At 42.6% G+C, this 13955-nt stretch overlaps 3 protein-coding genes and 1 pseudogene across 3 annotated transcripts, besides 8 other annotated features; all 4 read right to left on the bottom strand.

Moving 5' to 3' along the window:
- Positions 1-785: 785 nt before the first annotated feature.
- Positions 786-1024: a sequence feature (G-rich).
- Positions 921-1083: a microsatellite.
- Positions 1084-1097: 14 nt separating this feature from the next.
- Positions 1098-1175: a sequence feature (G-rich).
- A 1028-nt stretch (positions 1176-2203) lies between these two features.
- Positions 2204-2231: a sequence feature (AT_rich).
- Tb11.16.0004 lies at positions 2227-3868 on the bottom strand (annotated as a pseudogene).
- Positions 3869-5322: 1454 nt separating this feature from the next.
- Positions 5323-5355: a microsatellite.
- A 105-nt stretch (positions 5356-5460) lies between these two features.
- Positions 5461-5509: a sequence feature (AT_rich).
- A 118-nt stretch (positions 5510-5627) lies between these two features.
- Positions 5628-7112, bottom strand: Tb11.16.0003 (variant surface glycoprotein; the record flags this gene model as incomplete). Its single annotated transcript, XM_824687.1, has 1 exon — positions 5628-7112. The coding sequence occupies one exon, from the start codon at positions 7110-7112 to the stop codon at positions 5628-5630; it is 1485 nt and encodes a 494-aa protein (XP_829780.1).
- A 1979-nt stretch (positions 7113-9091) lies between these two features.
- Tb11.16.0002 (variant surface glycoprotein) lies at positions 9092-10552 on the bottom strand (the record flags this gene model as incomplete). Its single annotated transcript, XM_824686.1, has 1 exon — positions 9092-10552. One exon carries the CDS (start codon positions 10550-10552, stop codon positions 9092-9094), a length of 1461 nt encoding a protein of 486 aa, XP_829779.1.
- A 1510-nt stretch (positions 10553-12062) lies between these two features.
- Positions 12063-12088: a sequence feature (AT_rich).
- A 70-nt stretch (positions 12089-12158) lies between these two features.
- Positions 12159-12230: a sequence feature (AT_rich).
- Positions 12231-12266: 36 nt separating this feature from the next.
- Tb11.16.0001 (variant surface glycoprotein) lies at positions 12267-13748 on the bottom strand (the record flags this gene model as incomplete). Its single annotated transcript, XM_824685.1, has 1 exon — positions 12267-13748. The coding sequence occupies one exon, from the start codon at positions 13746-13748 to the stop codon at positions 12267-12269; it is 1482 nt and encodes a 493-aa protein (XP_829778.1).
- Between the last annotated feature and the right edge of the window lie 207 nt (positions 13749-13955).

Genomic DNA, 13955 nt, shown 5'->3' with positions numbered 1-13955 from the left:
CCTCTCCACTGATCTCTATTCACTCATCTATCGACATAACTCTCTCCTGCCAACCCTCATATAGTTTGTCCTTGGCATCTCTAGCTGCTTACATATACGCGAAGACTCTACTCGCACTACATCATGTACGTATCTCCTAGATCCACTTCACCGCATCAACCTTCGCGCTCGCCCTCTCACCCTCTCGTGTATACAAGACTCCTCTCACTCGTCTCGCTCTCAGTCACATGCCCATGACTCTCTCTGTAGAANCTGCCCTACCTATCTGGCTATCTTCATCGCCGTGAACACCGCCCACNCTCCTTACGCCGTNAACACGCCGCCGCTTACGCAACCCTCCCAGACGCGCTACGGTCTCCAATATTCTACATTACGCCTCTGTACCTCGGCACCGCTCGCGTGNCGCATTACTCCAGACATCGCTCGTGGATGGTGTCTCACTCGCTACGCGCTGCTCTTACTACTCGTGCCCGCACCANCGCTGTCACGACTCCANATTGCCCCTCCTCAACACTTCCTCTCGCGCTCCAGCACTCACACCACTACTCGTTCCGCGACTATCTCCGATCCTCGCACTCCAGCACCTGAGCAGGATCATAGTCAGCTCCTCCTACGTGACTCTGCAGCCGTCTTCCTCAGACGCCTGTACTATACCTCTCCCACNCCCTTCTCGCTCACCCCCTCGCACTCTCACCCAGGCCGCGTCGCCGTCACTCTTCCCTCCCTCCGCTCATATCTCCGCACTACCAACTCCACGCGCTCCCAGCCCCTTCCTGGCGGTCGCTTCCTTGCCTCACCTATCTCTGCTTCCCTCGCCACACCGCCGCCCTCGCTCCTCTCTCTGCTACGTCCCCTCCCCTCATCAGACCTCCTCACTCTCTCACTCTCCTACTCATCCTCTCATCCTCTCACCTCTGCTTCCCGCCCCTACCCACCACGGCGTGCCCGCACCTACTCCCCCCACCGCATCTCCACCCACCGCTGCCCCTCCTCCCCAGCTCACCCCACAACTCCCCCCACCCTCACGCCACAGCGCGGTTCTCCACTCCTCACCGCATCCCATCACCCCCGACCACCCCCCACACTCGCCGCCTGCTCCCCCCTCCCCCCTCACCCTACCACCTCCCCCCTCACCCCCACTTCCCTTCCCCCCCCACTACCCCGCACCCCCCCCCACCTTAATCCTTCCCCCCCCCTCCCACAGCTCCAACCCTCACACCCACCCCCTATTCCCCCCTCCCTCACAATTCTTCCATCTCTGCATGTATCTTCTATGTTAAACAGTTCTGCTTCTTTCCCCTCACTATCATCAATAGTTCATTAGTAGCTCTATTTTTAAATCCTCTTTCAAATAATACTGCGCTGTTTCACACAACTGTTAGTGTCTGTTTTTTATAACTTGTGAGAAGGCTTCTTTATTATCTCACTCTTACCCAATTTTTTCCTATTTCTGCTTCTTCACAACGAGACATTAGGATCTTCCACCATATCAAAAACGACAGTCTCAACCATCGCTGAAGAAGTATCAACCAATTTTTGAGTGAAATATGAATCATCATCCCATCCTATTCTTTTTTCCCCTCTGTATTGTAGTGTCGTGTACCTTTTCAATATATTCCAAATTTTCTTTCCTTCCTTTCCATCTTCTGCCTCTCCTTTCACGGATAACGTAGCGGGTTCTTTTTGCCTGTGCACAGCACTCTGTCTAACTCTTTACACTATCCCTCATTTTCTTGTGTATAATTATTTCCATGGTAGTATAAGTGCTTGAAAATTCAAATATTCAATTTACTTTTTTCTCCCTTAATAACAATATTTTTGCTCTCTCCCACTTCCCCAAGTCATTTACTCCTGTTTCACCCTTTTCAATATTATAGGTGCCTATGTTGTGTCTGTATTGTTAATCTTTACCATTGCTCTTATTATAATATTAGTATGCGCACACTCATATAAAGCTCCCATGAATATCATTATTATTACTATAACCATAACTAATGTATAGTATAATTTAAAAGCTTTTATAATATCACTCATATTTCGTACCCTATCACCGTAATACTTTATACCCAGTGGTGACTATCATACCCATTTCACTAAAATTCCAAATTCCCATGTTTTTAAAATTTCAATGATTTCACGAATTTGTACATTTTATTAAGAAGTGTTAAATATATCAAATTTTACTAATTTCATAACATTCACCAAAATATTCTTATAATTTTAAAATTATACCAAAGTAACAAAGACATAAGCCATAAAATCCAATTTCTTATTGACAAGAATACTGGAATCTTTGCACTTTTCTTCAATACAACCGCATGCAGCTTTGGCTCCTGCGGTGAGTCCTACATTCTCCGTTGTTGCTCTCCCTGTATCTCCATCCCCTATTCTTGTTCCTGTTGCGGTTGTTGCTCATGCTTTAGGTGTACATCCCTTATCTTTGTCATAATTTCAGTGCTTGCTTGGGCATTCGTCAGCTGTTGTGTTTTTCGCTTTGCATTTATGTTGGAGAGTTGTTGTAGGCTCAGGGCTTATGTCAGCATTTGCTGTCAGAGAGCAAGAATGAGTGCTAACAAAGGGCTCGATCTGAAAAAGCCCCTTCATGGTTGTTCTTATCGATTCTGCCAGGCCTACTAGCTCCTTGGCTGCTCCGATGTTTGTTTGTGTCGCTTCTAAATCGCCAGCAGCTTGTTTGACTAATGCCACCCATGGTATTCCCTTTGCGTCCCTCATTTGGCTGAGTAGTCAATGCAAACCCCTTTGCCGGCTGTGGTTGCCGTATTTGCTGGAGCTTTGCAGCTCGGTCAGCTGTTGTATATGGTGTGAAACCCTAGGAAATGCCTGCGTTTGCCTACCAGGGTGGTGTGTGTCGGTGGCCCTGTTAGGGCAATGTAGTTTTTTTCTAGGTGACTAAAAATTGCTGTTACTTCTGCTGTTAGGGCTGCCGGTGTTAATAGCGGCGGTTTGCCCCCGTTTAATGCGTCACATTGTTTGACTATAGTGGTCCACACTTCTGTTGCCTTTTGTACCTGACCGCTGCTGTGGATAGCGTTGCTTTCGCTGCTTCCCTCGCCGCAAATGTTGTTGCAACCGTTGTTGGCTTGTACTGAACAGAAGCAAATTATATCCGTCGCTGATTCGTACCCTGCTTTCTTCGCGAATGATGTCGCCGCTTTCTCACAGGTGTTGTCTCTGTCAGTGCCTTCCCGCTGGAATGCGGTCGGTACCAGTACCACTATGTAGGGCGTGTCTACCGCCATGTCGGAGACAGACTGTTCCGGTTTTGCTGCAGGCCGTAGAGCGCCTCTACCATTTTCTGCCGGATTGCCAGTTTTTTTCCCGTGATAGTGCCCAGAAGAGTATTTAAACTTGCTTGCTTCTTTAGGGCTTCCGTCGTCAAGTGAGCGAGAGCCTTTCGTAGTTTGAGTTGGGTCGCTGGGTGGAGCTGCAACGCAAATTTCTTGGCTACATCGCCACTAGGTTTCATTTTGTCGACCAGGTCCTTTGAGGATTCAATCATAATTCTGATTGTCGCGGGATATGGACCTATAAATTAAACTTGAACATCTGATTGCTCTGTTTTAAGTTTGTTAGTGTCTTGTGCATGTTTCTTTGGCGCGAGAGCCTCTGCTATTCGTTTTGCTATAAATGTTAGGTTGAAGTCGATACTCTTCCTTATTACCGTTTGCATTTCCACTCTTGGGTTCTCTTTTGTTGTGCCGTCCGTGGAAACAATCTGTGAGTCAGCTATGGGCTGTATTAGAAGTCCGTATAGACCGCACATATCTCTGATCTCTTTGACGTTTTCGTGCGCCGCTTGTGCTGAACTTACCGCAAAGATAATGGCTGTTACTACCTCTTGAAACATTCTGTTTATTTCTGGTTTGATGCTGTGAATAAGAGGCGAGACATATGAACTTAATTGGTCTTGTTTGAGAAGCAGAACAAAACACTACTGACCACAGATATAAAATCTTTGTTACCTTCACTGCTGTGGTGCTAAACAAAAAACATATTCATTCTAGGTTATGGTTCCTGTATTCTTCACAATTTAGAATCAAGGCCCTCCATCAGATAAAAACCACATCCTCGTCCATCTTCGCAGTAGGATCAACACATTTTTGCGTGCAATAAGGTGCTCTTTTGATGCCTTCTCGAGCTTTTCAGTTATAAATTCTAAACTCCGTTTCAACAATGGTTTCTATCTCCGCAGGCCATTCAGCTTCATATTCTATGAACTTTATCCTACGCTTCGATAATGTACATTCTGAGAATCTAGGGGCCGTTTTTCCTGTTTTTCTTTTGATACATCTTCCATTTTAAACTTAGATGCTCTTGTTTATTCTATTCGTATTATTTGTTACTATTCTTATGCTTCTAGTTCTTGTTCCCAACCTCCAAAGTTAACCATTAAAACCGCCGTATGGCGAAGAAGCAGTTACTGGAAAGGGCTGCTGCTTCGTGCCTTCTATCTACTATGTTGAATATATATATATCTGCTTCATTTTAAGTCATCTAATTTTAGGTCTAACAGATACGCCATTTAAGTTATGAGGCCACATTTTCTGTGACTTTATCCTAGAAAAGTGCTAAAAGATTGTTTCTATTTAATAACATTTCCAATTTGCCTGAGAACAGGCTCCAATAAGGATAAGTGTTTATACACTATATTGTGATGCAATAAAAGCCTTATTGTTGCTTTTCTTTTCCTTTTTTTAATTCCGCTTCCTAACTACAGAAATGCTAAACTGTGTAGTGGTTTTGGCGGTCTCTTCAAGGACGGGTAAAATCAATATCTGCTTCTTCATTTCTTCTCACTCAGTGTTGTTACTGCTTCTGACAAAAAAGATCTTAAGCAAGTCGTATAGTGGATTTCAGTTGAATTCTCTGTGGAAGACCTCCGCTTATTAATGTCAGATCTTTGATTAGAAATAATACATTTTAAAGAAAATGTATTGGAAGCACATTAGCAATAACGGTTATTTGTGTTGGATTTTTACTTTTCCTTGAAATTGCCTGTAGCTACTCTATTACAGTTATACACTGGACTGTTTCTGTGTTTCTCATTGCCCCTTCCATAATTTTCTACGTATGAGATGCCCATAGTCATGTTAGCATTTGAAACTGCATAATATCAATTTCTTTCCCTTTATTTCTCTTTTTTGAGAAAATTCCTTGCTTTATTTCCCACCATATATTACTCCCTCTCACTTAATCGCGTTGCACGGTTTCTTCTATTTTAGGCAGTGCAGTTTTGTTTTATTTTAGTATTCAAACCATTCTTCTACATTATATAGTATATGCGCACTCACAACATACTCCTATCATCATTATTATCATTATCATTATTAGTATGTCTATAAATAATACCCATAAAATAAACCAATGTAACAATTTTCACATAAGTACTTATTTTTCAGACTCTATGAAATTGCTATTTTACAGTAGCGTTACACTATCAATATAATTTAACTAATATAATAAAAATTTCATATTTTACAATTTTTTTCATCGCCAAGTGTTAAAATATATTAAATTTCGGAAAATTATAGCAAATTCACTCAAAATAATAGATTTCATAAAATTTCATAAAATTTAGAAACATTCTTTTTTCAAAGAAAATTTAATTATAGAAGCAAAACTGCAAGCAAAAGAGGGGCCTTATTAATGACAAAAGAATTTCTTGCTGTGGTGTTTGTCTTCCCATCATTCTCCACTTTTACACCCTCTTTAAGTTTGCATTTTCCATCTTTGTGTTCGCAGTCTTCGTCCTTTTTGTACTCATTTTCTTTTGTGTCTGGCTTGCATTTTTCTGTTGGTTTGCTTCCTATATCGGGCTTTGTATTCTTTATTGCGCCTGTTTTTAAAGCTTTACCTGAGAAAAAAGCTAAAGCGACAGCAACGTTCTTCCCTTGTGCGATGGCCGTTGGCGTTTCAGTTGTCTCTTTGTTGTTGGCGATATAGTTGAGTTTGACTTTGTCGAGGGGTGCGATGAAGTCATCTTCTACTGCTTTGTCGCTTGGGCCGAAAGTTGAACTTATAAACTTTTCCAGGGCCGCCTTGTCGACGTTATTTGCGTCGCTAGACAGCAGGCCTGCTCCTTGCATGGCTGCTTTAACGATTGTCGCCGCTTGTGCTCCGCTTTTAAGGCCTGTTGTCGTCGTTGCTAGTGCTGAGCCAATTGACTCAGTTGCTACCGCCGCGAGATTGCAAATTGCTGACAGAAATACTGCCTTCGCCCTTTCCTCTGTGCTTGTCCCTTGCTCTGGTCCCTTACAATTTTTTTCTTTGTTCGCCCCTGTTATTTCTATTGCTGTTAAGCCGTGTTCTACCGCTGTTGGCTGCACTAATGTGCCAATCGCATGGCTCTGGCCGATTGTACCCACTGCTGCGTCGGCACCGCTCGAGCAAACCCATGTTTGGCTGCCCGTGTTCGCGTTTGTTGGCGTGCCTTTGCTGAACGCAGTGATATCGGCAGCTAGTGAATTTAGAAAGGCTGTGTTCGGGTACGGGATTTTCGTAAGGCCTTCCGCCTGTATGTTGGCTGTGGCCAAGTCACCTGTAAGCTCCGTTTCCTCTTTGCAGTTAATGTCGCCCAGTGTTTGTGTCCAGCCTGCGTATTTGCAGCTTGCGTCAGCATTAGTCGCGCCGTTTGCCGGCGCCGCGCCGTGCGTCGGTGTGCCGCGGCTGCTTATGATTCGCTTGTTCGCCATTGCCGCTTGTCTAAGTCTTGTTGATAAATTGACTAACTGTGTCACTGCCGGGGCGTATACTGCATCAAGTTGTTTTAATTGTGCCATTTGTTTCGCCTGTGCCTGCAGGGCGATCGCCCGCAAGATGTTGTATCCAAGTCTCTTATTGTCTTGTTCTGCTGCTGCTGCAGCGACGGCTAGTTCTGCTGCTTCATCTGTTCGGGCTTTGGCTTTTTCCATTTCGGCTGCCAGCTTAGTCTGCAGGCTTGCTGCCAGCTTCTCCATGAATAGAACCGCCTTGCATGGTGTGTTTGCTGCTTCCGCCGCTTTGGTGCTTTGACTGTCTGCGTTGGTTTCTGTTGGTGCCAGCAGCATCAGCGTTATTGTTACAGCACCTAAGGATGCTTGTTGGTATGACATTTATGGCAGTTCTAGGTCTTAAGCCGGATTGTTTTACACTTGATTGCTAGTCACTTCCGGAAAAAATAGTGGTTGTTGGGAACCCGGTTCTTGGATTTGCCGTATCGCAAATAGACGCTTATACCGTCTCTTTGTGTGGAAGCTATGCGGTTTCTTGTTTATATGCACCTTTATGTCGCCCGCTTGGAAGTGAGCAGATCATTTGCTGCTTGTCTCTTAGTATGAAGCAGCGCTGTTTTATTTCATACACTTTGATATCTGTTGATGGCGCTGTTACGCAAGTTACTATTGCTTACAGTAGCAGAACGTGACAAAACGTAGGGGCTATTTAGCTAGTTTATTTCCTACTGAGCCCTACGTAATCTCTTTCTCTTTCTGAAATGCGCAAATTATGCCTGTTAGTCAGCTGCTGGCTTAATTCTGCACCTTCAGCCAGACAAAACTTTATTCATTCATTTTCATTGAAGACAAGTTTGTCACTATATATTTTGGTTTTCATAGACATTTGCTCGTAAATATGATTTCTCTAGTGATCGAGTGATACTTGTATTTTCGTTTTAGAAGGTATTTTTGTATAGCTGCTGTTAGTCTACGCGTTAAAGTTGTAATTTGTGCAGATGTGGTGTTGAATGGATATATGCTATCGTCGTAGCTAATAAAGAAGTTGCTCTAACAGCTTGGATCCGGATGCGGTCTATTACGTCGCACAGCTTCATTGCCGTCGTCAAAATGTTGCCGCTTAGATTTCTTTTCTCTGCTAAAGTCAGAGTACAGATGGGCATCTGAAGATAGATACCGCTAACAAATGTTTCCCTTTGCTGTCGCCGTCGCCCTTTTGGCAGTTGCATTCGCATTTTTGTAACTTATCTCATACTTAATCTATTACACATGCCATTTAGACACATTTTTCACACATTTATGTAAGCCCACTCTAGAAGGAAAAAATAGTTGTTTCTATCTACTACTTTTGTATATTTTCGTGAGAGTAAGGACTTTTTAGCTTACTTTTTCTGCAATATTTTATGTTGCAATAGTGCTTTTATTATTGAATTACCTTTGGGTTTTCAGTGCATTTTTCATCCTTCTCTTGCTCTTTCTGAATTTTGTGTTGGTTGTGTCGTCTGCCGCAACGCTTTTTACAATCATTAGCTTCTTTTCTTGTTTTTCCCTCATTGTCTTATCCAGTACCTGTGAGAAACACACTTTTATACGCACTGTATAGTCCAATACCAGCTGTATCCACTTCGCTAGATTTCTTTGTATCTACGATAGTGCTCCGAGCAAAAATGATGCGTTCTTCAAAGAGTGCTTGAGCACAAATTGTCAATAGTATATTTATTTTCATGCAATCTCACTGCCTTTTTGGGGTACTTGCAGTGTCTCTATTTAAATTATACACTGGATTGTCTCCAACCCTCACTCTCCCCTCATGTTTGCCTTGTGTGTAATGAAGTCCCGAGTAATAATTCTGTTCGAAACAACACATCTTCCATCTCCTCTTTCCTCTCCATTTCTGTTCTGTCCCACTTTATCCTTCTCCTTTAATAACGTTCCTCACTATCTTTCTCTCTTACTCAACGCCACACTCACTAACTCTAATTGCACAATTTGCACTGTTTGAACTGCTTATATTATACCAGTCCGTTTAGTCTTCACCTCTGCTGTTATAATATTCGTATATACGCACTTACAACACTCTACTCTTATTAACAATATAACCCTAAACAATACCCGTAAAATAAACAGTATAGTAAATAAACCAAATTAGAATTGCACTAATTTAACATACTCTATCACACCACTACTTTAATTTCATATGCCACTTTCATACACTTTTACTAAAATACTTCAATTTTTTTTATTTTAACGTTTTCGTCAAAAGTGCTAAAATATTCTTATAAAATAGCAGAATCTCATACATTTCATATAATTGAACAAAAATCTCTTACCAATAACTCTTAAAAGTCTTATGCTAGGGCTTAAAATTCAAGCAAAAGAGGGGTCTTCTTAATAACAAAAGAATTGCTTCCTGTGGTGTTTGCAGTTTTCTTATCATTTCCTTCCACTTTCACTCCCTCTTTAAGTTTGCATTTTCCTTCGCTGTATTCGCAATCTTTATCAGCTGTGCATTTATTTTTTTCGGTGTCTTTGCATTTTTTTTCTGTTTTAGTATCTGAAACTTCCTTTTGGGCTGTTATCGCTGATTTTCTCCGTTGTTGTCTGCCGAAACAAAAAGCGAGTGTTGTGGCGAGCTTTCCAGCCTTGTTGGCGTCTTTGATCATTGTTTTTACAGGGTTGTTATCTTTGTCGTAAGTGATTTCTTCATTTTCCAAGGGATCTACCAGATCTGCGGTTAGAGTTGACTCTCCTGCTGGAAGTAGAGCCTTAACTGCCTCTGTTTGGCTGGTAGGTTCTTCTTTTGTGTTGACTTTTCCTTTTTTTAGAAGCTGTGAGAGTGCTCTCATGCTACCTTCGCTGGCTAATGTTGCCTTGCTTTTGCGTATGGGGCGTTCAAATATTTTTATTGTTGCAGCTTTGTGTTGGCATATGGCGTTCGCGACTTTTTTCTGTGTTTGCAGATGGCTTTTTGTATCAGCACTTGTGTCTACGCAGTCACCGCTGCCGTCGGGTGAAGCGCACAGCTGCTGGCTGACTGTCGCCTCGGCGGCCGCTGCTTTCTTCGTGATCGATTTGATGCCAAGAGCTCTAGTCAAGCTGCCGTAAACTTTGGTGTTGTCGGCCGGCGCAGCACATGCTGCCCCTTTGTACTCCGATAGCTTTCCCCCAGACCCTAGGTTGCCGACTCCGGCTACGACAATGTCGTACGCCGGCGGTAAAAAGCTGCTGTCTGGAACAAGCTTGATATTTTTTAGTGTCGGAAGCTCGGCCACCGCCGCGTCTACATGATCGCCGCTGCCGGCTTCTGTGTCGCACGTATCCGGTTTCGCACTTGGCTGCGTTGTTGGTACCGTGCATTGTTCGTCGCTGTTGGTTGAGACACCCGGCTGCGATGTCTGGCTAGCTGTCGCTGTCCCTGGTGTCAACTTTGCATGCTCCGCGTGCAGCAAAGCTCTGGTTTGCTCTGCTCGCGATTTCAGCGTGTCTAGAAGTCCTTTGATTGCTTGCTCGTGCTTGGTTAGCTCTGCCCGTTGTTCGTATTCTGCCTCCTTTGTCTGTGCTGCGATTGCCGTGTATTGTGCTGCTTTTGTCTCGCTTGGGTCACATGCTGCTGCCAGCGTTAGGAGAGAATAGTCGTCGCTTAATTCTGACGCCCGTTGCCGCGCTTGAGAAATCTGGCCTTCAAAGTGCATGATGAGCTTCTCAAGGTACTTTACTTCACTACAGGGGGAATTGGCTGCTTCTATGGAAGTCTCGGCTGCACCCCCAAATATTGTTGTCACTAACACAACTGCTTCTACTGCTAACAACACCGTCGTCATACTCTGTTTCTAGTTTGGCTTTTCTTGAGGTCATTGTGGGAGCCGTGTTGGTTTGGAAAAATCAATTGCTTACTGCTTGCTGTACAGGTCGCACACCTGGGCACTACATTGTGATTATTATGTATTTCTATGCTTTTTCCTTGAAACGTATTATCCTTAGAGTTTAAATTCCAATTTTATATTCTTTTACAGCACGCTGATCTATTTTTCTGCTGCCACATTATTAAATTCCTCAGATATTCCACTGTAACACTAGACACCCTTTTCTACAACAAACTAAAAGTCCCTCTACATCTAAAGCACTTATAATTTAAAATTTATAACTATCAATATTTTCTATCATCTTCTTATTTGATCGATATGATTTCACTTTGATTAACCAAGTAACTCTACTGTTTGTCGCGGAAACGATTGTTTGTTTACTTCTTTTCTGTATTCTTTACAACCCTGCTTTGACTTCGGTTACGGTCAAGTAATTTGTGTTCACAAAGTCTGTTTCCGAAGCTTTTTTCTATTAACTCGTGCTCTTAGCACCTCGTTGCCGACAAGTCTTATACGGAATGCTCGTTCTTTGGAAGAAATTATCGTCTGACCAGTATACCACCACGGAGGTAGAAAAGTATCCCTATTAATTCTTCCTACATGATATGTGCAGTGTTGTAAGCAGTTTTAAAGTTTCTATTCTTCTTTTTCTGTTGTTTTCAGGTATCTATTAGTAGTTCTAGCTTTAAAATTATCCCTCCATACTATTGTGCTGCTGCTCACAAGTCTTGTTTATTATTACTATGCCTAATGAGAAGAAAACCTCTAAACTACCTCAAACGTACCCAATCCCTTCTTCATGTTCCTGCTTTTTCCCATCTTGATGGTGTGATTTGGAATCACATCAAAAATCAGAGTGTTCATCATTCTACAATTATTTTTCTATCCAATTTTTTGTGAAATATAGAGCGCAATGCCCTTATGTTACATTTCTTACATGCTTTTCTCCGTCAAGTATTACTTCATTTCTTTGCGCATTTTCATTCCACTTTTCTCTACTGTGAGGGCTACTACTTATTAAATGCCGAAAACATCTCATCGGTACACTGGATTCTATTTCTACTTCATTGTACCCCGTCGTCACCTCTTTTTGTATGAGGTTGGTGTGACTTACCATATTTGCGTTTGAAACTCCGCAGAGTCTATTGCGCACACTTCTCCTTGTTTTCTGCTTTTTCTTTAATAACATTTACCGCGTTATCCCACAAAATGTCGTAGTTACTGTACCACTAATTCACTTACCCCATTGCACTTTTGAAGTTGTTTAAAATTCTTATATTTGAGCAGCACATTTTGTTAACACCACTGCTCTTATAATATTAATATATACACACTCACAACACTCTTCTACAATTATTATTGTTGCAGTAAATAATATCAATATAATAAGGAAAATAATCAAATTAGAATATTACTCATTTGTTATTTCATATTACCCTACCATTTTTGTATTTATATGCCACCTTTGTAAATATTTTATTTATATTTTTAATAGTCTTTATGAGTTTCGTATATTTCCAATTTTTTCCTAATTTACACATTTTGCAAAGATTTTACAAAAGTGTTAAAATTTTATCAAAATAGTAAAGTTTGATAAATTTTATAAAGTTAAGAAAATATCTTTATAATTATAAATGCTAAAATGCTACCAAGCTCATGAAACCTTCAGCCATCAGAGCGTACTTCTTATTGACAAGGAAACTGGAATCTTTGAAGGCACTACCATCTCATTTTTAATTTCCAATTCAATCTTTCTGTTTTTTGTCCTTGCATTCCTTTCTTCCAACATTTTTGTCGCCTCTACCTGTTTCGGTCTGTAATCCGGATCATTTACGCACTTTTTATTTTCGTCTGTACCCTCCACTTTGCAGCCATCTTTGCAGTCGGCTCCTGTGCCTTTAGTTTCACAAGTTTCATCTGTTTCTGTCGAGCTTTTCCCATCTTCTTTGGGGTCAAACTTAGGGCAGCTTGTGCTTGCTTCTGACTTTGCCTTAAGCTGCAACAAACTGCTTAGGAGGTTTGCTGTGTCGTCGACGTTATAGTTTAGTTGCTTTAGCGTTTTGGTGGTAATTTCTCCATCCTTAAGTTTTGGTATTTCCACCTTCTCTAGTATGGCTTTTAGGTCGTCAGCTGTGGCTTTAGCTTTATCTGTTGCCTTGTTTATTTCCTCCTCTGCTTGCTTCTCTGCAGTTTTTTCACCTGTTTTTTTGTATGCTTCTGATAGTGACGTTTTTAACGACTGTGGCTCTAGGAAATTTTTAATTGCCTTGTCCGTAGTTTCACCGCATGCGTGTACATCCTCCTTAACCAGGCCCCCAATCGCCTTAAACAGCTTGTGATTGTCAGTGTCTCCGCCGGCTCCCCAGGTGCCGAGCTCGTTTAGTTGTGTCGTCACAGCGCTTTCTGAGCTTTGCGTGTTGTGAAATTTGAGTTTTAGGATCCCATGTGCAATTGTCACGGCGTTGTTGTCGCTGCCCCCGTGGTCCCAGATGTGAGTTGCTTGATTGTTTGACCCGATTAGAAACGCGCACGCGCTGGTCGCTGTGCCGTCCACTACTTTCTTTTCCGCCGTTAGCTTAGCGAATCCTTGCTCATTGAGGTTTTTTAAGTCTGCTAGAGTTTTCCTGGCTGTCGGTTCATCTGTCGTCGTTGGGCAGCCCAAACCTCCTGTCGTGCTGTGCTCCGTTGCCGTAGCCGTGTCGTCTTTTACTATACATTTTCCGGCTGTTCCGTCCGTTTGTTTTGTTGCCTTTAGGAGCAGCTCTACTATTCCTGTAATGTGGCCGCCCACGCCTGCTGCTGCTTTGGTTGCCATTAGTGCTTTGTCCGCTAAAACTGCCGCCTGTTGCGCCGCCTGGACTGCGCAGTGCCCTGCTTTACCCGCCGCTGGTGCGAAAATCATTGCTTTTGCTGTGTTGCGTTCCGCCAGAGCGGCCACTGTTAGCGCCTTCTGCGCATTTAGCGCTGCTTCGAGGTGTCTTTTCTGATCGGCTACCTTACCGACACCGATCCCGGCTACACCGCTCAAGTCAGTAGCTACACCGCATAGCCGCTGTATGCCTCCTTCATTGAATGCTGGCGCTGACGCGTTTACGCCAGCGATTATAATAAACGTCTGTAGCCACGTTTGTCTGGTCCAGCGAAGCAAATCCATCTCTTTGTTTTTGTTGCCTTAGAATTAAGATCCAAGCTGCGTGTCGTTTGGTCTACTGTGGGTTGCTTTCAGGTGGGGTTCTTGGCTCGTTCGACAGTATTATGCTGGGTTTAGTGAATAATTTGTTGCATTTAAGTTTAGTAATTGTTTTATCTTTGGTTTTGGTGTGTTATTAGCCGTTGCGTTTTCTTTTTTGTTGTTTGCGCT

The sequence above is a fragment of the Trypanosoma brucei genome, assembly GCF_000002445.2.
Source record: "Trypanosoma brucei brucei TREU927 chromosome 11 chr11_scaffold01 genomic scaffold, whole genome shotgun sequence".
Lineage (NCBI taxonomy): Eukaryota > Euglenozoa > Kinetoplastea > Trypanosomatida > Trypanosomatidae > Trypanosoma > Trypanosoma brucei.
This window is presented reverse-complemented; position numbering and strand designations above follow the sequence as displayed.